Here is a 26,246-nt window from a genome sequence, read left to right on the forward strand (position 1 = left end):
TCCAATAAAAATTGCTTAAGCCAACTTTATTACTCTTTTATTCACAGTTACATAAATTATGCTAACACAGCTTGGGAGAGTACTGTAAAATTTTAAATTTTACAGTACTCCCCACGACAATAAAAAAGTTAAAAATTCTTTATCGTCGTTAAAAACATGGGATTTGCATAAATAAGTAAATGTTGATCATTTTACGCATACAAAACCCTCATTTTACTGGAATGAGATTATTAAATTAATTTTAACTCAATGTACTTAAAGTTTTGTGTTTTGCATGTTTATGGAGAATTGATCTATCCCCTACGGTTTTTAATAATACTTTCAAATTCAAACCAAACAACAAATACGATATGAGAAACATAATTTTTTTAAATGAGCTGTTTGTCACACAAAATTTAATCAATTTTGCATTCCTTATCGTGAACCCCGCCTATAGAATAATATTTTTTCACGGAACTTTGATCAACCAACTTCCTTTTATCTTATCGAGCACAATCTAAAAAAATGTAATTTTTTATTTGATTTTATATATAGTTCTAATATTTTGATGTTGTAACATACATTAATTGTAGCACGATATATATGAGCCGTTTATTTTGAAAGTGGCGTTATACTTTAATTCGTGTCACAAATACATACTAATTTTTTTTTGTTCATCAGTGATTTTGGTAAAAGTTTAAAATTATGTAATATATAATATTAATATTATGTAATAAGTAAATATATGTAACAAAAATACTTAGAAAATTAAATAATATTACCATTACGTGGCCTGTAAAATGTAAAATATATATTATTTTCACTTTTTAGTTTTTTTTTAATGTTGTTCCTCACCAAGGCCGAAAGGGCCATTACAATGGAGGAGGCTACATTATTGTGGTTACAACCCTTTCTTGACTCCGAAACACATGTTAACACAATCATTTTTTTTAAATTTATAGTTATGTTAGTTGTTAACTTCGTCATTCATTTTTCCTTTTTTTCAAATAATTGTACAGTTTTCTTTTTAAAAGTTAAGAGATTCTTTGATATAGTAATATATTTAAATAAGTCTTTTTAGATAAATTGACAAATAATTAAAAAATAAACAAACAAAACCAACAAATTATACAAAAATTTATGATTTGTGAAATAATTAATGTAAAAAAAAAGCATTTGTTATTTCATAGCAAGTAAGTTGACATCAAAATTGAGAAAAAGATCCTTTGAGGATAATTGAATATCTTGGTGTATTAACTGACTGCAATAGTTTTTTTCTTGATGGACAACCTTTTTCTTAAAAATACTAAAGCGACCAAACTCGAATGCAAACCATTTTAATTCTATACTATTATCTTAGATGTTAGCTTTATGAATTATTACGCGTAACACATTACACGTAAGTATGAATATACCAAGTAAATATGCATAAATTTGTTAATATAATTAGTAAATATGGCTTTAATGGTTTTTCAGAGAAAGATAATGAAACCTTGTTGCATAGCCTCGCTATTTTTATTATACTTTATTATAAAATATTATGAAAATAACCACTCTACGTGTATGCTTGCAGAATTGATGATAAAATTGCAGATTAATTAGTATATTTGCACGTGTTAAAGGGTTATATAAGTATACGGTTATATAAGTTATAAACGTAGTAAACAAATTAAAAAATTTACACATTTATTTAACAAAAATAGAAGATTATACACATAAAACAGTTTTTAACGATCAAAAATTTATGAAAAAGTATTGTATCGTATAGAAGTGAAGGCCGTCGAGTTATCGTGTGAAGACCATCAAACATTTTTGTTAATGCCTTTAACGAATTTTATCGACGTTATACATAAATAGAACTCAAACAATAGAAAGAAATTTTGAAAAATGTACGTAACAAAACAAATGGTGTTGTTAACAAAGTGAAAAACATTTAACAAATAAAATAGAAACAACAAAGTTTTTTGGTTTTGAAAACTTTTATTTATTGATAGTAGTGTTTCCTTTTACTCTCCATTGTAGTGAAAAACCAACTCATTGCTCTGTGGATTTATTTTACGGTTAGTAATTGTTACAGGTTCGTAGTCCTTTGATTTCTCAAAACGTATCTAAATTTAAACAAACAAAAATAACTTTATTTTTGGAAAAATAAAACAGGAAAGATATTTATTTTAAAACAAAATTTTCCCGTTATTTGTTTGCATTTTTGATCCTAAGATCAGGTTTGCCAACACGCAAATAAAAAAAAATACTTATAAAAAAAGATAATCAGACAACATGAAAATTTCTACATTAGATAGGTTATATCTACAAGTCAAAGATGTTTTCCATAATTAAAGCTAAGCAGAAAAAGGCTTTTAAAAAAAACTTCCGTATATTCCACAGGGGTATTAAAGAATTCTACTGTTAGGGCCAAAAAGGTCCGACCAAAGCAAAACACCATTTTTGTACCGTATAGTGTACGCATTTATAATACCGTATATATACCGTACGCATTTATAATACCATATATATACCGTATAGTGTACGCATTTATAACGCATTGAAAACGTTTTAATTCAAAAAACAATATACACGAACAAAAAAGAATAGATAAGTAACAGTATAAACCATAATTTATACTTTGATCTTTGAATTATGTATGGGCTCCTCAAACTTTTAAAACAGCCTTTACAGCATTGAGAGAAAAAAAGCCTCTGAAATATTTAATCTTAATATTTTAAGAGCAATAGCACTTGCCTAATCGCTTGATCTCGCAGTTAATCGCTTGATCTCGCAGCTAATTGCTTGATCTAATGCATGAATGAAACTTAAAACTGTTAAAACGGTTAACTAGTCAGCAGTAGAATGGATCAAAATCAATATTGATTGTATGAATGAAACTTAAAACTTTGCTAATAGTAATAATAAAACTGATTAGGCGATAGGATTCTGGGCGATAGGGATCAGATTCCAATTTTCAACAAATAGGAAAAGGATATAAGCATTTGATAAATAGCTGAGAGAGTAATGAAGAGAATTCTAAAGGATTTCAAAAAAATTATTTTGTAAGACTGTGACATGAATTTTAGCTGGACTACAAGTTATAGAAGAGTTTAAAAGAAAAATAACTTTATTCACCTTTTTTCCTGATACAATAGTAATTAACCTTTTTTCCTGACACATTAGTAATTAACCTTTTTTCCTGACACAATAGTAGGAGCGTGGTTATTAGATTCAAGAGATAAAAAGTTTTGAAGAAAATAGTCATTATTAATGTTGTTTAAAAGTCTCTAGAACCAAATTTTTCAGACAGTACAATATTTAGCAATCTGAGAATAATGGACTATGACCACAGTCAACAACTGTATGTTGTAACTTTTTGCATCGATTTTTTACAATAATAAAAAGACGTTTGTTTTCTAGAGTTGTTTTTGTGGAAAAGATTATCGAAAATCACTAAAGAAAAAAACGATGATTAAAACTAGTAGCTGCACAAGAAGGAGAAAAGTAAAATAAAAACTTCCATGTCCATGTCTATGTACCTGAATCCAGGAGATTATAAGGAGATAGCCTTATAAAGAGGTCTTCTGCAAGACAGTAGTCAGATGTAATTAACATTTACTCAGAATGAGTATTTTTATTGACATCATCTTAAGGCTTTACTCAACCAAGAGCCCCAAAGCTCTTGTGCTTCTCCTTCTTGTGCATAAATCTAATGCCCTTATTATGCACTGAATTATAATTAAAAAATAAACTGCATATTGTTTCCTAAGAATAAAAGAACAAAACTTTTCACTAAAAATGCCTAATCTTAAAGCCAGTATAAGATTCCTAGGAACTCTTGTTGATGAACATATATCCTGGCATTCCTTCTTGTGCTGCTATTTTCTAAGGTCAGATTTAACTACTTCAAGTCTTTGCCTATAAAAGTTTTTATATACTATTGTACTTCCCATTTAGGTCAATTACCTTGGTAGCTACAATAGTTTTTTTTAAGAAACAGCGATTTTTTAAGAAAACTAGTGTAGTTTTTTGTTAAAATCACTATTTTTAAAAAAAACTACATTAGTTTTCTATTATTTATAAGAATTCCTAAGAATCTTATACTGGCTTGTTAAAAAACAAGCCAGTATAAGATTCTTAGGAATTCTTTTTGATGAACATACACCCTGGCTTCCCTTCTAGTGCTGCTATTTTCTAAGGTCAGATTTAACTACTAATAACCGTTGCCTATAAAAGTGAATCCTACAAGACAGTAGGACGTGAAGCAGGTTGTACTGGATTACATGTTACTATTAATTTAGTAGCAAGGTGATCCTAATCCTGACCTAACCTAATTCTTTCCTAGGATTTATTTCCTACTTGCGCCCCTAATCTAGCATTTTGCTGTTGGACGCCTCAAAATAAATTCAGTAAAATTTATTTTCTGTTATGCACCAAGTGGTAAAATTGAATCATTTGAAACTTCAATCAAAAACAAAATTCCAAAAATCAATAAATAAAACAAAACTTTATATCTTGTGACATGAAATTCGATGCTTAAATTTATTCAAAATTTTTAAAAATAATTTTTTTTTTTGATATGCTTTTTAAATATAATGTCTTCTCAACTATTAATAATCACACGCGAGTGACAAAAATCTTGGTAACATCAATTGCCAATATTCTCATTAACAATAACCCGGGAACAACATTTGAAACTGGGATTTTTATGTTAGATTTAAGAGTTCAGCCTCCGATATTAATAAAAGTAAAAAATTTAAAAAGTTCAATTGCGAACCAAAAGATTTATATTCGAAAAAGAATAGTCTCAAAAAAAAGTAATACTGAGTTTTTTTTTTTTTTTTTTTTTTTTTAAACATCTTCGCTTCCAACAAGGCTGCAAGCAGCCACTAATTAAAGTTGGAAGTTACTGTAAGAGAAAAGATGAAGATTGTAGAGCAAGATAACGATTGACGGACGATTTAAAATATTGCAAATTATATGAATCAGGAAAGCAAGATGAAGGAAGCGAATTCCAAAGAGCTGATGTTCGAGGAAAAAAACTAGACGAATAAGCGTTTTTGGAGCACTTAGGAACAGTCACAGAAAAAGGATGACACTTAATTGAATGACGAGTAACACGAGAATGAATTTTAGTAGATGGCACAAGAGACGCTAGCTCTTTAGAGCAGTGCCCATTATAGTATTTGTAGAAAAGAGAAAGAGAAGCAACATTACGACGATGTGATAATGGTTGAAGGTTGGCTGCAAGAGCAGGTCCAACTGTGTTTACAATGCGTTTTTGCACCTTGTCTAAAAGAGAAAGGGCATCATTAGAAGATCCGCCCCAGATATGGCAACAGTATTCCATACAAGGCCGGATTTGAGATTTATAGAGGTAGAGAATAGAATCCAGAGTAAGAAAGTGGCGAGCTCGATAAAGAGATGCAACCTTAGCAGATGCTAATTTTGCAACCGATTTGATATATGGTTTCCAAGAAAGATTGGAAGTAAGAGTTAATCCTAGAAGATGAAGAGTAGGTGACTCATCGAGTACATCACCGTTCATAAATATAGGAAGATCTAAATTATTGCGATAACGATTGGCTGAAAAAAATTGAGTTTTATCTGAATTAAAGTTCACCAGCCACTGTGAGCCCCATGCTGTAGCAGAAGTGAGATCCTTTTCAAGGTCAAATGCCCCCTCCAGGCAATCAGAGGGTGTTGGTTTCTTATCACGACAAGAATAAATGGTAGTATCATCAGCAAACAATGCCACCTTAGATGTGAGAATATCTGGAAGATCGTTAATGTAAATTAAAAAGAGTATAGGGCCAAGGATAGAACCTTGAGGAACCCCTGAAGTTACAGAATAAGAAGAAGAGTGTTGTCCATCGAGGACAACTTTTATGCTACGATTGGAAAGGAAGGATTCAATGATCTTAAAGATGTTGCCGGATACACCATAAGAAGAAAGCTTATAGAGAAGACCAGCATGCCAAACTTTATCAAACGCTTTTGAAATGTCAAGAGCGATGGCCTTAACCTCTCCACCTTCATCTAATGCACGATAAAACCTGTCAGTTATTACTGTTAGCAAATCAGCTGTAGAACGAGAAGATCGAAATCCATATTGATGGTCAGAAAGTAAGTTATTAGATTCAAGATGAGAAATTAAGTGTTTGTTAATTAAAGATTCAAAAACCTTGCTTATGATAGGAAGAAGACTTATGGGACGGTAGTTAGACGAATCAGATCGCTCCCCAGAATTTTTGAAGATAGGGATAACAGATGCGGCTTTCCAGCAGGCTGGAAAACAAGACTCTGATAAGCACTTGTTGAATAGTTTTGAGAATATAGACGACAGCTCTGGAGAACACTTCTGCAAGACAATAACAGGTATGTTGTCTGGGCCACAAGCTGTAGAAGAGTCTAGACAGGAAATCACTTTAGATACAGATGCTGAAGTGATATGAATGTCAAGCAATGAATCAACCTGTTTGTTGGCAATATCAGGTAGAACGCAATTAGTGGAATCAAGAGATGATATTGATGAAAAGTTTTTAGCAAACAGTTCGGCTTTGTCTTTAGGTGAGGTGACAAAGTCTGAACCATACAAGAGAGATGGAATTATAGATTTGCCCTTATTATTGATATTATTAAAGATTCTCCAGAAGTCACGAGAGCCTAATTTTTGAGATGAGATACGAGATTTCATGACCTGAGAATAGCGGGTTTTGGCGTTAGACAAAACCTTTTTACAGTTGTTTCTAGCAGTAATGAAAAGACGTCTATTTTCTGGAGAATTGTTTTGCTGATAAATATGGAAGTAACGGTTTCGATTGGCAATCGCAGCAGCACAGTGTGAGGAAAACCATGGAGGAGAGTGAGGCTTGACCTGGAATCGTCGAGAGGGAATAAAAGATTCCATGCCAGCCTGAATCCACGAAGTTATATAAGAAGCACATTTGTCGACAGGAAGTTGAAAGATTTCTACCCAAGGGCCATCACGAAGAAAATCACGGAAAGAATCCCAGTCAGCTTTACTGTAGTTGTAAGAGGTTCGATAGTAGGGGTATTCAGGTGATGAAGAAGAATGAGATATTAGTTTTAGAGAGATCAAACTGTGATCAGAAGCACCTAAGGGTGAATGTGGAGAAACTGAGCACTGACTAGGATCAGAAACAAGACATAAGTCGAGTAGAGAAGGTAAATGATTAGGGTTGTCAGGAAAGCGAGTTGGAAAGTTGACTATTTGAGTTAGGGATTGAGAAAGGCAAAAGTTGTGGGCTTTAATGCCTGCAGAGTCACTGACACTAGAGCCAAGCCATTCAGAGTGGTGAGCATTAAAGTCACCGACAACAACTATATTAGCTGATGGATAAAGAGAGAGGGCTTGGTCAATATGATCAGAACAAACATCAAAAAGTGTACAGTCTTGAGATGAAGGAGATCGATATAGAACAAAGAGAAAGGCAATAGCGTGAAGTGGTGCTAAACGAAAGCACATGAAAGAATAGTCTGTGGATTCAAACCTAGTTTCACGACAAACAGGTGAATTCTTACGAATGTAAATGCCCAGGCCAAGCATGTGGCTATTGGAGTCTTTACGAATCAGAGGAAGATAACCATCAACTCTAAGATCACAAGATGAGACAGCCGAACTCAAACTAGTCTCACAAAGAGCAAGTAGGTCTGGTGAACTTTGCAAGAGATAAGACTCAACAGAAGAAAAGTTACTTCGAAGACCACGAATATTAGTGAATGATAGGTTTAGAGAACTTGGTGATGATGATGGTCTTCTGCGTCCTACAGCTTTTGGTACTCTATTCACTCTTAAATTAGATTGAAGAACTTGACTCAAAGCATAGATAGTACTCAGAACACCGTTTAATAGCCCAAGCAATTGCCTCATTACTACTAATAAACCCTAAGCCGTAACAAAGGGCTCCAAATGTGGCCTCCGCAATGCACACCAAAAGTACAAACAGGGACACCATCCATGCGCAACATGGCACTGTTAGTACTTTGATATTTTTCAGCTGTTGATGGAATCAGCCTCTCTGAGAGCTACCACAGAGTTCGGGAAACCTGACTACCAGCCGGCCTCAGAACCATAAAACTGAGTTTTAGAGCTGTACCCTCATAAGGAGATAATAGAATGAGTTGCTTAGTCATAAAAACAGTGACACAAGCAAACCCATGCATTGAGTCAAGAAGATCCAGCATTCAACATCCTAAACTGGAAACAATGTATTAAAAATACATCTGCGCCAGCCTAATAGATGAAGAAGGGGTGCGAGGCTGGTCAACAGATAGAATCTGTTTACCCCTTAAGTCTTTGCCTAGGAGGCCTTCTACAAGACAGTAGCTGGGTGCATTTAACATCTGCCCAAGATGAGTATTTTTATCGAGACACCATCTCTAGCCTTTACTCAACCAAGAGCCCCAAGGCAGGGGGTGTTTTAAATCGGAGTTGGCATCTCCTAGCCTTTGCCTAAAAAGGCGTATCCTACAAGGCAGCAGGACATGAAGCAGATTGTACTGGGTTACATGTTACCAGTAGCAGGATAACCTGATCTGACAATAACAATTTGAGTTAACAATTAGACTAAAACAAAAAACGTGCAAAAACGTGAATATAAATGTCAGGACACTAATAAAGCTTTCAATACTTTTATAAACAAACTCCTTGAGTACTTTAATGAAACAAATTTTTTTACTACCAAACTCAAGTTTGGTAGTAAGAAAATTTGTTACATTATTAATGACAAAAAAAAGTTTTTTTATAAATATTGGTCTGAATCTAGCTAATAAAACAATTTCATCATTTAATTCATTTAAAAACTAAAATCTGCAAATAACTTTATTAGCTACGATAATGAATTTAGAGTTACAGATTTTAGAAAAACAATGGATTTGAAAATGCTTTTGTAAAAAAAGTAAAAAACTTTGATGAAAAATTTAGTAATATAGTTATTGCAAAATAACTATATTACTAGATATTTCAGTGAACTATATCACTAGATATTTCATAAAACTAGTAGGACCAGACCTCAATAACCTCTGGGATTTTTCCTGATAAACTTAAATTAGCAAAAGTAATTCCAATATAAAAATGCAATGATCATTCGGACATTACTAACTATAAACCTGTATTAATAATTTCTGTATTTTCAAAACTCTTCGAATGTGTAATTTATAATAGAATATATGATCACTCAACTAAAAACAATTTATTTTACCCAAATCAATTTGGATTTCAAAAAAACCTTTCAGCTGAGCTGCATACTCATTGAAATAGTCAATCAAATAATAGATGGTTTTAAACAATATAAATTTACTTTATGTGTGTTTATCGAAAACTTCATCAAAAACATATTAAACAGTAGATCACTGCAACCTTTTAAATAAACTAAAGCACTATGGGATAAATAATAAAACTTATTATTGGATTAACAGCTATCTTACTAATAGAAAGCAATATGTACATCAAGGGTTGAATTAGGCGATAGCAAAATGAAAAATCCTGGTCTTCAAAATTTTAGTTTATGCAAAACGGTGTTCTTTGTTTTCAAGGGGCGAATCAACTTAAATTTGTTTGCGAAAAAGTTATAAAAAATAAAATGATAAATTTACGACTACAAAAGTAATAACACTCTGGTAACTAACTGCATTATAAAAGTAATAACACTATAATAGTGTTATTACTTTTATGACGCACTTTTAACTTTTGTAATTCATTCTTTGTTCAAGCAATATAAGTAAATCCCAAGTTTTAATTGAAGTAGAAAAGCATCTAGAAAAATAGAGTGGATATTCAAATAATATTCAAAACTTATTAAGGAACTTAAACAACTTTATAAAAACATACTGTATAAAAAGTTTTGCATTACAAAAAATGTTACTAACGGTTCGTAAAAACGCGCATTAATTTTAAAACCAACCAATAAAAATTTTTTTATGATTGATTTTAAAATTAACGCGCGATTGCTAAACTTTTTATAAAGTACATTTTTATAAAGTTAAGTGTATTTGTAAAAGTTCCTGAAGTTTTTAATAATATTTGAATATCCACTTTATTTTTCTAGATGCTTTTTTTCTTTGATTAATGTTTTAAAATTACTAATATTGTTTCAACAAAGAATTAACTTTAAAAGTTATAAGTGCTTTATAAAAGTAATAACACTATTATAGTTTTATTACTTTTATAATGCAGTTAGTGACTTGAGTGTTGTTACTTGCAGTTAGTGACTTGAGTGTTATTACTTGCAGTTAGTGACTTGAGTGTTATTACTTTTGTAGTTGTAAGTTTGTTGTTTTGTTTATAACTCTTTCGCTAACAAACTTATAATAATTTGCTCCTTGAAAACAAAGTACACGACCTTACGTAAACCAAAAATTTTGAAGACAAGATATTTTTCCAGATTTTGCAAATTGCGTAATTCAACCCTTGCACATAATGTATGATCTGGAATAAAAAATGTCTCATGTGGAGACCCACAATGATCAATTCTTGATTCTTTTTTTGAATTTATATAGATGATTTTTCTTATGCATCCTTAAAACTGAACTCAGTCATGTTTTCTGATGACACAAATCTATTTCTTACTAAAAATGATATCAAGAAACTGCAGATATGAATATTATATGAACTATATGCAGATTATTAAACTAAATAAAGTAAATACTTGGTTTAGAGCAAACTCTCACTTAACGTTAAAAAATAAACTGTATATTGTATCATAAATTAATTAAAAAACAAGCCAGAATAAGATTTATGGGAATTTTTGATGAACATGTATCCTGGCTTCCTCAAACAAAATATACCCAGTCTAAAATCACGAATTGTTGTTATGACATACCAAGTTCGCTCATACATCAATAACCAAAGTCTTATTATTCGCAGCATTATTTACTCTAATAATAAGTGTGAACATACCAAAACTTTAATGAAAGAAGTTAATATATGTATTTAAAATAACTATTAATTTAGAGCACATATAAGTAACATATATAGACTGCTTAAGAAATTTAATAAATATATGGAATATAGCATTACATACCAAGGTTCAAATCTATGGAAAACTACTAACAACCTACTACTTACTAAATTAAACTTACTTATCAAAAGAGATTTAAAGTTATGAAGAGGTTGTTAATTTAAGTTTATAAATAAAAAAACAAAATTTTTTTTTAACCTTGAGAAACGTTTGGGCTAAAGTAACTACACTAAAGTCATTTTATTATCTTTTTTTGTTTTTATTTGACTTGCTTATCAGTGCAGTACTTTTATACATAGTGTTTTTATTAATCATTAAATTTTGTCAAAACTTTATGAGTGTGTGTGTAGGAGGAGAGGGGAGGGGGAGAGGGACAGTATGAACTTGATGACGTATTGTTATCTTTATCTTCTTTGAGCCCCTGTCTGACTATTGTAAAAAAAGAAACCCTAAAGACTATTGTAAAAAAAATTTATTCATTATAAACAGTACAAAAACAGTATTTAGTAAAAAGTATATGCTGTCTTCTTTGTTTGACAGACATATATATACTGTCTTCTTTGTTTTATGGACATATATATATACTGTTCCTTATTGTATGTATGTATGTATGTATGTATGTATGTATGTATGTATGTATGTATGTATGTATGTATGTATGTATGTATGTATGTATGTATGTATGTATGTATGTATGTATCTATGTATGTATCTATGTATGTATCTATGTATGTATATCTTGATTTTCAATTATAATAAGCAAAATTAATGTAATCAAAAAAAAAAAAAACTTTATTTTAGCATTATTTAGAAATTTACAGATTTTATCCTCGAATATAATTGAATTATAATTGAAATATAAATCGAATATTTTATAAGTCAAGAAGGTGATTTTTTCTCTAATATGATACAAGTTAATAAAAGCCACTATTTTAAAGACAGAACATAATAAAATTAAAAAAAAGTGAGACAATTGTTGAAAGCTAGAAAAAAGTTACAAGGCTTTAGGATTGAGTGGTGCCACTGTACAGTGTTTATGGTATAATTTCTGAATCATTGCACTTGGAAGTCTAAAATTTCTAATTTAAGTAATCTACATAATCAGCAAATATGTAAAAAATCGAGAAAATTATAGAAGAGGTCCTACTAAGTTTTCTTTAAATTGGTTGAAATATAATCAACTTAAAAAAAACTGATTACACTAAAAAAGACATTAGTCTTAGTATTGTATAACAGTGAACATAAGACATCTTTAAGATGTCTAAAACACCTAGTAATATGTTTTAATAAATTTTGTATACGTCTAAAACATGTCTTGTGCCCACAGGGTAGGCCTCAAATAAGACAAACAATTTCAAACACCTATAAAATCCCCATTCTTGGTAGCAGTTAAAAATGATAAAATGAAAAAACATAAACCTAACTAAGTATTCAACTGAATGGGAAAAACATTAGAACTACCTTGGTAGTAACAGAGCTGCAATGGTTTTCTTTTTTTTTAACAGTGATTTGCTTTCAATAAAACTCATATTTTCAGTATATGCATTTATTTCAATGAACCCATATAGAAAATGAAACCATTTTTTATTTAATCATACATTTATCAGGCCTCAGCGGGAGTAAATGAGCGCAAGAGCAGTGAAAAGCTATTATAAAACGAACATGGAGAGCCATACAAGCTGCTCCTATAAACAGCTTTTTATGAGAGCTTTTGGCTTTAAATAAATTGCTTATTAAATACTAAAATTTAATTTTACTCTAGTTAACAAGCATTAGCTAGTAACATTAATGTTAACAGAATATATACATAACGAGCAGCATCTAAAAATTATTCTGTGAAAAAATTCCATAGACAAGCATTTTCTTTTGGTTTCACACTAGCTATCGATGTATTTATTAAAACTTTACTAAAAATAAATAATTGCATTTTGTAACAAAATAAAAAAATCAATCTGAAACTAGAACTTAGTTTTTTGTTTATTCGATGTAGTTTGCACAAGAGTTTTTAACTTTTCTAAACAATATCTAAAAATACAAAGAAAAGAAAAAAAAGAAAGTGATTTTTTTTTATAAAAAAAAATAATACTTTTGCAAGAGCTGTAAATTGCTTCTGTAAACCACTTTAGGGAAGTGTGGACAAGAACAGTGGTCATATTCATCATACATTCATTAAGCCCATTCAATAAGTATGATGAGTGAAAATATGACTTGAAAAGAGTTCTACTACATTTGAAAAAAAAACAAATTTATACTTTTGTACTTTTAAAATTCTTACCATTGGTGCATAACACAACAAAGAAATAGTTGTTAAAACTTCAAAAACTGAAAATATCCATCCAAAACAAGCCATTGATATTTCCACAATTAAAACCTTTCGTATAACAGTGATTAAACTACAATCATCCACTATAAATATTGAGAAATTCTATTATTAATTTGTATTATTAATACATACATACACACACACATACTTACATACAGTAGTGGCCAAAAAATTAAGGCAGGCTACGTTTTCTAAACTTTTTTAACTTATTGTTTATTTATGGCGTTATTATCTTGGATACAAATAATTTTTTTATTATATTTTGATTTTTTAAGATATTTTGATTTATTTTACACCGTCAGGTTGCCATAGTTGTGATATGGGTAAAAAGCGTGATATTAAAAACTTTGTTAAAGGTAAAATAAATGCACTATTTTCGGAGGGCTATTCTCAAAGTAGTATAGCAAAACAATTAAAAGTATCAAGATGTGCTGTGCAAAATGCTTTACGTGTGCAAGACTATTCAAATCGCAAAAATTGTGGCAGAAAATGTGTGAGTGCATCACGAGAAGACCGTTTTTTAAAAAATGTTGTTAATAGTGAGCCCCACACAACATCTGCAAGGTTATCACAACTTGCTATGGAAAGGGAACTTACTATTAGTTCGAGAACAATTAGAAGAAGGTTGTGTTATGACTTTGGTCTAGTTGCAAGAAGACCAGCTAAAAAACTTTTATTAACTCCATCTCAATTACAAGCTAGGATTAAATTTTGTAAGAGTTTAAAAGACAAGACACCGGAATGGCGGGAACGCGTAATGTTTACAGACGAAAGTACGTTTCAACAAATTAGAAGCACGGGCTATAATTATGTTAGAAGACCTGTGGGAGAACGCCTGAATCCAAAGTATACCATAAAAACATCCTCCTTCAGTCATGGTATGGGAAGCAATCACAGCGCAAGGTCGATGCGGGTTGTACATCTTTAAAAAAGGTAAAAAAGTCAATGCACAAAAGTATCTAAGTGTATTGAAAGACAAAGTAAAACTCCACATGGAAATCACTAAAACCAGCATTTTCCAGCATAATTCAGCACCTTGTCATACAGCTAAAACAATTAAGAAGTGGTTTACTGATAATAAAATTGAATTATTATCTAATTGGCCCTCAAGTTCAACCAATCTTAATGTTATTGAGAACTGCTGGAATATAATGAAGCAGAAAGTTGCAGCACATCAGCCATAATCTGAAGAACATCTTCAAAAAGTTCTTAAAGAAGTGTGGACTAATGAAATCACTCGAGAATTTTGTAAAACATTAGTACATAGTATGCCAAGAAGAATACAAGCCGTGCTTGATAATAAGGGACATCCGACAAAGTATTGAATTATAACATTCAAGTCATTTAAACTTTTGCTATAATTTGCTGCTATAACCATTATTTTATTGAATATAAACAATTTTTGATAATTTTTATCTATTTTTTTTTATTTACTTTACTTTTTCTATTGTTTTTATTCAATAAAAAATTTACACTGCAAAATTTGAGTTATTTTTTATGACATGCCTTAATTTTTTGGCCACTACTGTACATACATACATACATACATACATAAATATATATATATATATATATATATATATATATATATATATATATATATATATATATATATATATATATATATATATATATATATATATACTTATTCATATACTAATATGTACAACTCAAATAACTCAACTTTTAAGTTATATATTTTATTGCTTTTTTATTTTTAAATTGATGTTATTAAATTCAGATAGTTGTAATATTAAAATAAATAAAAATTTTTTGAATAATAAGTAAATAAATAATAATAAATAAACAAATCCATATTAAATAATAAGTAAATTTATCCTAAAAAATTATTACAAAATACATAAAAAATATGTAGTCAGAACAGTCATGGAGAATGTCTAGAAATGTCTACATGGTCAACATCTCTAGAAATGTCTATTTAATTATGATGCTGACTTTTTCTGCCCATAAGGTAAAGAAAGGTAGTTTTGAAAGGTAGTTTTGAAAGTTTTTTTAGTCCATGAAAATTAATCTGTTCTACAGATCAGTTTTCTATGAAATATTTTTTCAAACTCATATATGTCAAAAGCCTCAAGCTTTTTAAATGTTTACCTCAACAATCAGATTATTTTAACTGAAACCCTTGAAAAGGTTCAGGCACTTAAACTCTTAAACAACTGGAGTATGGAAAAAATAGGGTTTGACATTTGATGAGATTTTTTAGTAGACATCAGAATTTGAATTGACTTCAACACAAATAAAAATGTTTTTAACTTTTGCCAATTCAAAAGCAAGTTATAAAAATATTTTCTTGGAATCAACCAAAGAGTTGCAAAAAATTGGGGAAAAATGGCTTTCCAAATTATTCATTGTTTAGGTTCAAACAATAAATAAGTCGAGCCTGTTCATTGTTTGAATTTAAAGTGCTCTAGTTAAAATAATGTAAAACATCATTCAAAAGAAATCAACTGGAGATAGAATGACAAAGTTTGAACAACAGAATTTAGAAAGGGACAATTAACCTCATCATGATGCACCTCATCATAATGCACCTTATAATGATTCAGTAAGGTGATTTTAGTCAGTACATGAGAAAAGAGTTATATATAGCAACAAAATTTAAAAAACTATATATATATGAACTGTATTCAATGTAGTTTTTTAGAGATTCAAGGCCAATGAGTTTACTATTCAAAGCACCATCAAGTATTGAATTAACTGAATTGGACTGAGAAAGTCATCAGCAATCTGTTTCTTTATATCTGAAAAAAATCTCACACAACTTGCCAGGTGCTTGATTTAACTCACATCACTTGGTTCCATCAATAAGGATAGAAATATTTGGAGACAGGGGCCTAGTTGGTTACCAATAAAATCCTACATCCATACAATGAGTGCTTGTGCATATGCTTATGCAACAGATATACTTGCTAATTTAATATGTATTAAAACCATCTAACACATGATAAAAGCCCTTAAAAAAGACTTGAAAAAAATTTTTTTTAAAACAGAAACACTTAAAAAATATAACAACATGCTTTACCTTTTATTATGTTTATCCTTTTATTTATTTATTTAATTTATTTTAACTTATTTATTATTTTATTATGAGTATTCATTCATGTGGTACATAAAAAAATGCTTACTCAGATATTAAAATCATAAACTAGATAAAAGTGTTCTGAAACACAAAGAACACAATTAAAACACAAAGAACACAACTTAGGAAAATAAAAAATTTAACATAAACTATTAGTAAAAAACATACGTATCAAAGGCATTTTGACAAAACCACATGTGCATATTCCATTATCATTAACACTACACGGAGTTCTTGAAATGAGGCCCCAATTGTTTCTCCAATATGAAACTCCAAGTATAAATGCACCAAAAGCACATGTGATACACATTATGAAATTAAATGTACCAAATACATAAAGCTAAAATTAAACCAACAAAATTAAAACCAATTAAAAAAAATAACAAAAAAGCAAAAGAATTACCTTATAACAACAAATAAAAACAAAAAACTATATTATCATTTTATTAAAAAAATCCTTACCAAGCCTTTTCTCCACTTAGCATTTAGTGGCAGAAATATAATCAACACTCCAAACAAACCATTAAAAAAAAGCTAAATGAATTAATAAATATTTTTAATTTTTTAATAAATAATTTTAATTTTCTTTAAAGTTAGTTTTTTCATAACTGACAAAAGACACCTTACGCTATATTTAATTCAAAGAAATAAATAATCAAGTAACATTATCACTCCATGCCAATTGTGAAAGATAGTCCATGATTGGTGACTGGCTTGTTGTAAAAATTATTTGCCTTCAAAGGTTGAAATAAGTAGTGTCAGAGAAATTCTATGAGGAATTCACATTTGGGAAATATTTGAAAGCAGTCCCTTTACATAAACTTTTTTAATCAGGTTTTTAGCTAGCCAGTATATTTTATTTTATAAAAGGACTAAAATTTTTTAGAATCTTACCTGTCTGGTGCATTGAATTAAACAAAGTACTCACCAAACAAAAAAGATTTGTCAGTTAAAGATTTATTTGAAGATCAAAGGAAGAAAAACTTATATTTCTTAGTAATTAATTTAAATCTGTTTTCTCATTAAATTAGCAAGGTTACAAAATTTAAAGAATTAAATTTTTTTCTCTTCAAGTTTATTTGTCTAAAACAAAGGAAATCTGTGAAAACAAAATTATTTATAAATATATATGGTATGAGCTAAACCAGAACCCTCACTCAATGTAGCAGCACTCCTTTCATGCTGTACCTATTTGTCAGCCGATATAGCAGCACTACTCACACTGGGGTGACTCATATAACAGCGTTTTTTGAAAATGTCTGATGGTACCCCCTAATGCTGTTCTATGTAATAAATAATATGAAATTTAAAAAATTTTTGAATAAAAAAATTTTTAGGGGTCACTCAAGACCCTTAAACATCAGACAGGTCCCTAATATTTAAAAAAAAAGTTCTTTAAAAGCATATCATGTTGGCTCTCAAAAGAAGTGAAATTTTATAAAAAATTTCTAAGATAATGAATAAAAATTCACTGAAACACAAATTAAAAAAGCGTTTTTAAAAAACTATAAAAATATATACTTTTTTATTTTTTGTTTAAAGACGATAATTTTTAGGCCATGAAATTTAAACTAGTAATCTTTATATAAAATGATTGTTTTTGGACATTTTATAAAATGCCACTTCTTTTGAGACCCAACATGATATGCTCTTAAAGAACTTTTTTTTCAAAATATTAGGGACCCATCAAATGTTTAAGGGGCTTGAGCAACCCCTCAAACTATTTCTTATTCAAAAAAATTTTTAATTTAGCATTAATTTATTAAATAGAACACATTTAGGGGGTACCAGCAGACATTTTCAAAAATCTAGTTTTATGAGCCACCCTAAATCACACATTCTACCTATTTGTCAGTCAATGTAGTAGCACTCCTTGCAAAGTCTACTTATTTATCAGTCGATGTATGTAAACAGTAAAAAAATAAAAATCAGAATGTTTTTTTTTTATTATTAAAAAAATAAAAACAATGAGACAAAAAGTCATTAAGAGGAGTTTTTTTTACCACAAAGGGTAAATTTAGATGTCAAACTATATATACATACATACATATATATATATATATATATATATATATATATATATATATATATATATATATACACATACATTTATAAATGCAGCATTAGACGCACACCGATGACATCATAAAAAAATAAGAAGTTGCAAGGGCTTCAGTGCATACACTGACTATCAAATAGCATGACCTGAAACAGAGTGCTGTTACATGGACTGAGGATTTGGCATGGGGCAGCAATCTTTTCTTATATTATTATTCTTTTTTTTTTCTATTTCTGAAAAATTAAAGCACGCTTTAAATTTTCAAAAAAAATGATAGTATATATATATATATATATATATATATATATATATATATATATATTATATATATATATATTCTTTATTTTTAGGATTCTTCCTGATGAACCTACTGATGGTGAAACACCGTGTTGAAGTAATCAAAAATTTGATAAGTGTTTTTACTAATTTATTATTGCTCTGTTCTTTTAGAACATTGAGCACTCTGTTTGTAGAATACACTAACATAATTTATATATATATATATATATATATATATATATATATATATATATAACCACACATACATTAGCCCAATGCATGTAAAATCATCATCTGTCATCACTGAACATCAGCTGTCTATTCTGATGCAAATCCAACATTGGTTGAATGTCAAGTGTTTAGTAATAACATCAAAAATTTAATTTTTAAGCTGTTTTTTAATGCGTTTAGTAATAGCATCAAAAATTTTTAATAATAACATCAAAAACTTAATTTGTAAGCTGATTTTTAATGCGTTTTAACAACGCATTAAAAAACAGCCTACACAGTAATTTTGGTCCAATGAAAGTATAAACATCGTAAAAGTTTATTGCTATTCAATCTAAACCCAACGTTGATCAAATGTGTATAATCCAAGATTGATTCAATGTATAAGGATCAACATTGATCTAAAGTATATAACCCAACTTTGATTCAATGTATATGGATCAATGTTAAAGCAATGTATATGCAATGTTGGGTTACATTGCGAATACAAAGTTATATAAATTAAATAAAATATTCTGTGAATTTTTAGATATTAAACCACAAGCAAAACAAACATGATTAATGTCTATTGATAGATAGTTTATAACAATGGTTTGTCAATGGTTTTTATCAATAGTTGAAAATTTATGATAAATAAATATATATGTTCAAGTCCATTTCACAACTTCAAAAAATTGAATTTCTAAAATTGATTTAATTTTATGATTTTACCTACAAATATAATATATATTGTAGTTTATGATTTATGTTGAAAAAATTGTTAAATTATTTGATAAATTTGAGTTATTTAACAAAATATGTGACTAAATCCAGAATGCAAAAAATATTCACTTTTTTTTGAAAAAAATATAACATAATGTTTCTGCAATGGGTAATATAATACAACTTGCAAGTGGCCATGACCAAGTTGTCTAAAATAAAATACTCATGCATGGACATGAGAAGACCTGATTTGCCATTAGCCTCGAATGATGTATACTTTTTGTCTGATTCTTTTATAGAAATTTGGTAAGCACTTTTCAAGTAAAAGGTAGAAAATACTTTGTATTTTGCAAGTTCATTTGTCATATAATCTATTCTAAGAAGACGATATTTGTCGAATTTGGTGTAAAGATTAACTGTTTGAGAGTAACCAATGAAGAGTGTTTTTTTGTTTGATTTAGTTAAATCCTTTACAACCATTACTTGGGCTCTCTTTGGGAAGAAGTATGGCTCAATTATACCATTAGATAATAATTGTGTTATTTCACTTTTAATAAAATTTTAATCATCTTTATTAAATTTCTTGATTTGATAGCTTTTGGCTGATTTCTGTCTGAAATACTTGTAACTAAGTAAAGCATTTTTATTTTTGCCATTTGCAGCACACAGGTTGTTTACCCTTGTGTCTCAAGTCTTCCACCATAGAACAGATTTTTGTGTTGCTTTTGCAAGTCATAGCCAAGTATGATATCACAATAACAGTTTTTAAGACACAAGAAGTTAAACATCATTATACATTAAGTCATTTACTTCAAAGTTAACAGAACAACAACCCACTAATCCAGACATCAATGATTTTTATTTTACTAGGTAATATTTATATTTTCAAAGTAACAACATTTTAACCATAATAATAGTATAAATAATAAAAATTTCAATATAACCAATAATTTTCTTGCTTATAAAGTTATCTGAACTACAAGAAACAATTAGTGCAGTTAATGGTTCATCATTAATTCTGATAACAACAGATGCATGAGAGAGACTCAATGGACAACCGCTTGAAGTAGTACACAAACTTGGTTTATAGTTGTAAGAAATGTCAAGAGAGTGAACTTGGTTAAATGTGGATTGTTAAGTCAATGTTAAATTTTTAAGGAGGCATTGGCAAATGTAATGTGAAGATATTCTGGAAATAAATGTCTCTTATTTGCTCCTCTCCATATTGTTCAACTGAAACATCCTTATAGTTACAATATTTGCTTAGTTAAGCAGTACTTGAAAATTTTTTTCTAAAGATTCACTTGATGGTAATCAATGCCTTAAAAAAGACATTAGGGGCTAGGTTTAATTAGGGGTTTTCATATTAAAAGAACCACATTATTTGATAAAATTGTATCAGAATTATAAAAAATTAACAACTTGGTATATATAAATAAAAATTAATAATATCTGCCAGTGCGAAACATCATACTAAAGAATGAATCTAGAAAGATTTGAACTATTTCTGCAACATAAACTTATTTTTAGAAAAAATTGAAAGATGATTTTATTTGATTTAAAAATACTTCCTTAATATGGTTTGTACCAAGTAAATTATCTTATTAAGATGTTTTCTATTGACTCAATGACATAAGAGGTATGCAAAGGCCAACAAGATGTTATAAAAATTTTTAGCATTGTGATCCATTCAATGCACAGACAAAGAAAATAACTAGTAAGGGATCGTCCATAAATTACGCAATGCTAAATTTATTTTTTAAAAAGAAGAAAGAGATCTTAAGTCCTTTTATGTTTCATTAAACTTAATGAGCTACTTTAATTTTTATTTAATTTATGAATTATCTGTGAGAGAAAACTTTTGATCTTTTTTGTTTTGTTCATTAGTAAAATTTAGCGTAGCAAAATTTATGGACAATCCTTAAGTAGCTGTATAATTTAAATACTTTATTATTTTACATAATTTTTTAATTTAAAACAAAATTAAGTTTTAGACAAATGTGTGGACACAATTTATGAAATTCAATCATTTTTACAAAATTTTGTCATTGTTACTATAAAAGAGTCACAAGTCTTAATAAGAAGTAGCTTGAATATAGCTCATGGAAAGAAAATTTGCAAACTTTGTAAACAAGAGATTGCCAGAAGAGAAGATCAAAAAAAAACTAAGTTTCAAAAACAAAGAAAGCAAAACTAACAAAATAGGAAATTAAAATAAATTAAAATAAAAAAAATTAATAATTTAAATAATTTGTGCACTGTTTTTATTTTTATTTCTTTAGAATGGTTGTTACTTTCAGCAACAATATTGGATAAGGCAAAGCAAAAAAAATTTTAAGTCGACATTAAAAAGAATGTTTTTCCTAAATTTTTTTTAAAGAGGAAAGTGAAAATATAATTTGCTATCTATTTGCACAGTATATTTGTATAATTTTAATTTAACAACTATATATTATCCCTATACATCTACATAAAGAATGACAGACAATTTAAAAGATTGCAAATTATATGAATCAGGAAAGCAAGATGAAGGGAGCAAATTCTAAAGAACTGATGTTTGAGGAAAAAATCAAGACGAATAAGAATTTTTGGAGCACTTAAGAAGAGTCGCAGTAAAAAGATGAGACTTAATTGAATGATGAGTAACAGGATAATTATAGTATTTATAGAAAAGAAAAAGAGAAGCAATGTTATGTAAATGTGATAATGATTAGAGGTTGGCTGCAAGAGCAGGTCCAACTATGTTTAAAATGCGTTTTTGCACTTTATCGCCCCATAACTGGGGCGGTTCTTCCAATGATGCCCTTTCTCTTTTAGATAAAGTGCAAAAATAGATTTGAGATTTATAGAGATAAAGAACAGAATCCCAAGTAAGAAAGTGGCAAGCATGATAAAGAGATGCAACATTAGCAGATGTAAATTTTACAATTGATTTGATATATGGTTTCCAAGAAAGATCGAAAGAGTAATTTTAGAAGATGAAGGGTTGATGACTCATCGAGTACATTACCATTCATAAATATAGGAAGATCTAAATTATTGCGATAACGATTAGCTTAAAAAAAATTGAGTTTTAGTTCACCAGCCACTGTGAGCTCCATACTGTAGCAGTAAGATCCTTTTCAAGCTCAAACCCCTCCAAGCAATCAGAGAGTGTTGGCTTCTTATCAAGACAATAATAAATGGTAGCATCATCAGTGAACAATACCACCTTAGATGTGAATGTATTTGGAAGACCATTTGTGTAAATTCAAAAGACTATAGGGCCAAGGATAGAACCTTGAGGAACCCCTGAGGATACAGGATATGAAGAAGAGTGCTATCCATTAAGGACAACTTTTATGCTATGATTGGTAAGGAAGGATTCATGCTCCCTGATACACTGTAAGAAGAGAGTTTATGAAGAAGATTAGCACGCCAAACTTTATCAAAAGCTTTAGAAATGTCAATAGCGATAGCTTTAACCTTTCCACATCTATCTAATACAGGATAAAACCTATCGGTTAATACTGATACCAAATCAACTTTAGAATGAGATCCATATTGATGATCAGAAAGTAAGTTATTAGATTCATGATGAGAGATTAAGCGTTTGTTAATTAAAAATTGAAAAACCTTGCTTATGATAGGAAAAAGACTAACGGGACAGTAGATAAATAACCAGATATATATAGCCTTAATTGCTTCATATTATCTTTCTGTTCCTGTACATTTTTTATCCCTAATCTTTTAGGGCTTTGGTAATTTTGGATACCTGTTGCTTTTCCACATTCTGTACTGTGTGCTTTGTTCTACCCGCCCCGCCCCTTTTAATCTACGATGTTATTTTTGAACAATTATAAATAAATTTTTTTATTACTTAAATATATTTTACCTATAACATAGTAGACCAAAAGGGAGGGGACGGCTAAAAAATAAAAAAATTTGGAATTGGTGGGATTAGAAACATGGATATTAGACATATGAAGTAAACACCCTATCCAAATAAGCTAAATTTAAGTATACTAATGATTGAATAAATATAGTTATATAATAAAAAAAAGTTATACATAAAATTAAACATATGTATTACATTGCAGTATTCATATAGGAACAATATATAACTGTGACATCAAAATTATTCAAATACACTTTACAAACAGATAGCATTTATATTTTCGCTTTCCTCTTAAAAAGGAAAATATATATATATATATATATAGGAAAATCATTATTTTTAATGTTGAATTAAAACTGTTGTTTTTGTTTTTTGTTTTTGCTTTGTTTTATCCACTTTTGTTGCTGAATATAATAACCACCCTAAAGAAACAAAAATAAAAACAGTACACAAATTATTTAAATTATTAGAGTAAAAGCGGGTCAAACCGATCACCGAACAATAAAAATCAAGTAACTTTATTTTATTTTTTTTTATTTTAAAACCATCTTTTTTAAATAAGATAAAAAATACCAACAAGCACATTATTTATTAATTTTTTTTTTTTTTTTGAATTGTATTTGAAAATATGAAAAATACAAGAAAAAAAAAAGATCACTTTTGGCAGAAAGTCTGTTAAAACCGATCAAAATAAAATACATTTAATAAATTTAACATTTTATATATGTAAATGTATATATTTTTATATACTTTTCATATAGCATACAGAAATATGCTATATATTTTTTATATACCATACAGAAATAATAAAAGATTTAAAGTTTACATTTTTTTAAACAAAAAAAATCTGAACCCATTACAAATTTTTTGGCAAACATGTTTTGTTGTAGAGCCAACTATTGCAATTTGGATTCTCGCATGACATCATGTCCGAATGTAATTCTTTTTTACACTTTCTGCATTTAATAACTTTTCTTCTTTTGGCTGAAGTTGTTGTAATCGGTTCTATATTTTGAGTTACTTCTTTTTCTGCAGGGTTTGGCAATAGCATTATGAGTTTGCAGATGGTTTTACGCTTTTTAACTTGTTTTTCAGCTAATTTGAGTTGCTTAACTTCTCTCTTTTTTTGAGATGATCTGCAACACGGTGTTCTGTAATACATTGGCTAGCAATTTTTGGAATAATAGGTTGCCTTGATTTTTTTAGATGAGACTGATTTTTTTCTTGAAAAAAACTCTTTAGCTCATTTTCCATTTCAATTTTCATTCTCTCATGTAGTGCTCTGTACTTGTCAAACCTCAAAGCTGCTGTTGCTGGTTCAGAAGATAATGCTAAAGACTTTATTGTTCGCAATGGCGTTGAAGATGCCGGTTGATTAAACGTTTCGGAGATAGCTAATGCCTGTTGATTGATTTTATTTTTGTTAAGCGGAAATAACCCAGTATATTCAAAACCAGTAATAGCGTGCAAATGTATAAAACACTTACCGCTCACATACACCTATTCGAGCAACATAGAAAATTTTCTTTATCTAAGTTTTTGCACTTTGTGTCTTTGTAATATTTGGTAAGAACTGCCTTCCACACTTGCTCAACAAGGCAATAGACACCTCTGTCCAGTGGCTGAAGAATGTGAGATGAGTGGGCTGGTAGACAAAATCAAAATTATATTGTTTTCCCGACATAGCAATACAGCTGCTAAACTGACGTGAGACGTATGTCCATCAAGATGTAAAATATGAGTACCACTAATAGCTTGACATTCTGGTTTATACACTTCCTTCAACCACTCAATAAATGTGTCATGCTCCATCCAACCAGATTTAGAAATTGAATATTTGGTGCCAGTTGGGCCACCTAAAGCCCACTCAGCTCTAAAATTTCGTTTTGCTTTGTATACCACGAATGGTGGTGTAAAGTATCCATCAGCATTACAGCAATTGTTCACTGTATAATGGATTTTTTCATTGTTACCAGTGAGTTTCAAAACACGCTTTGCACCTTTTTGACATACTACAGTTGCTTTGCCTTGATCACCACAGAAACCCGTTTCATTGCAATTCCAAATGTGACAACCAGAAGTTATCCCAGACAATTGATATTGTTTAGTGACAACTTCAAAATAATTATCAATTATTTTTTGCGTACAAGAAGCGGCTCTAGCAGATGCTAAAGTGTGACTTTTTCTTGTGGAAATTTCTTTAGACCATCGGTTTATAAATGCATAAAACCAGTCTTTGCCAGGCCTGTCGTTTTTAAATAGGCCTGATTGATTTGTACGAATAAAATAACCGCATACAAAGTCAATGACATCATTTCATGTTAAACCATAACCCCCATCACATAGGAACTTAAGCGCATGCACCATAATTGACTCTGTTTGCTGTGAGAGTACGGTTGTTGATCCTGATCCCTTGAAGCTAGCATTGTTGTTGTTCTTGCGACCTATTAGAGTTGAGAATGGAATATTTGAATGCAGCTTTTCTGATTGAAGTATTTTTTTCTTTTATATCATTTAACACAGCTTCTACATCTTCTTCATTGTATGACTTTTTACTTATTGTCATCTTAAAAGTGAATAATTAATAAATATCATTGAGTCATTTTTGTAAAATAACTTTATATAGGAAGAACCCGGAACTAAAACATGAGAAAATCCAATAATTTAATTCACCTAGGTACCTAATTTAAAAATTCACATACTACTTAATAAAGGAATTTAAAGTAAATATG

General features: G+C 29.4%; 1 protein-coding gene across 1 annotated transcript in view; it reads right to left on the bottom strand.

The window, feature by feature from the left end:
• Nucleotides 1–1,648: 1,648 nt before the first annotated feature.
• The window catches only part of LOC100215046 (uncharacterized), a 30,370-nt gene continuing 5,772 nt past the window's right edge, over nucleotides 1,649–26,246 (bottom strand). The window contains exons 3-6 of the mRNA XM_065820562.1: nucleotides 16,832–16,903; nucleotides 16,538–16,709; nucleotides 13,222–13,352; nucleotides 1,649–2,087 (exon numbers count right to left, since the gene is read on the bottom strand). Of these exons, the coding sequence (XP_065676634.1) occupies nucleotides 1,986–2,087; nucleotides 13,222–13,352; nucleotides 16,538–16,709; nucleotides 16,832–16,903 (477 nt within the window). The 3' untranslated portion in view covers nucleotides 1,649–1,985. The remainder of the gene's footprint in view (nucleotides 2,088–13,221; nucleotides 13,353–16,537; nucleotides 16,710–16,831; nucleotides 16,904–26,246) is intronic.

This window comes from Hydra vulgaris, chromosome 15, assembly GCF_038396675.1.
Source record: "Hydra vulgaris chromosome 15, alternate assembly HydraT2T_AEP".
Taxonomy (NCBI): Eukaryota; Metazoa; Cnidaria; class Hydrozoa; order Anthoathecata; family Hydridae; genus Hydra; species Hydra vulgaris.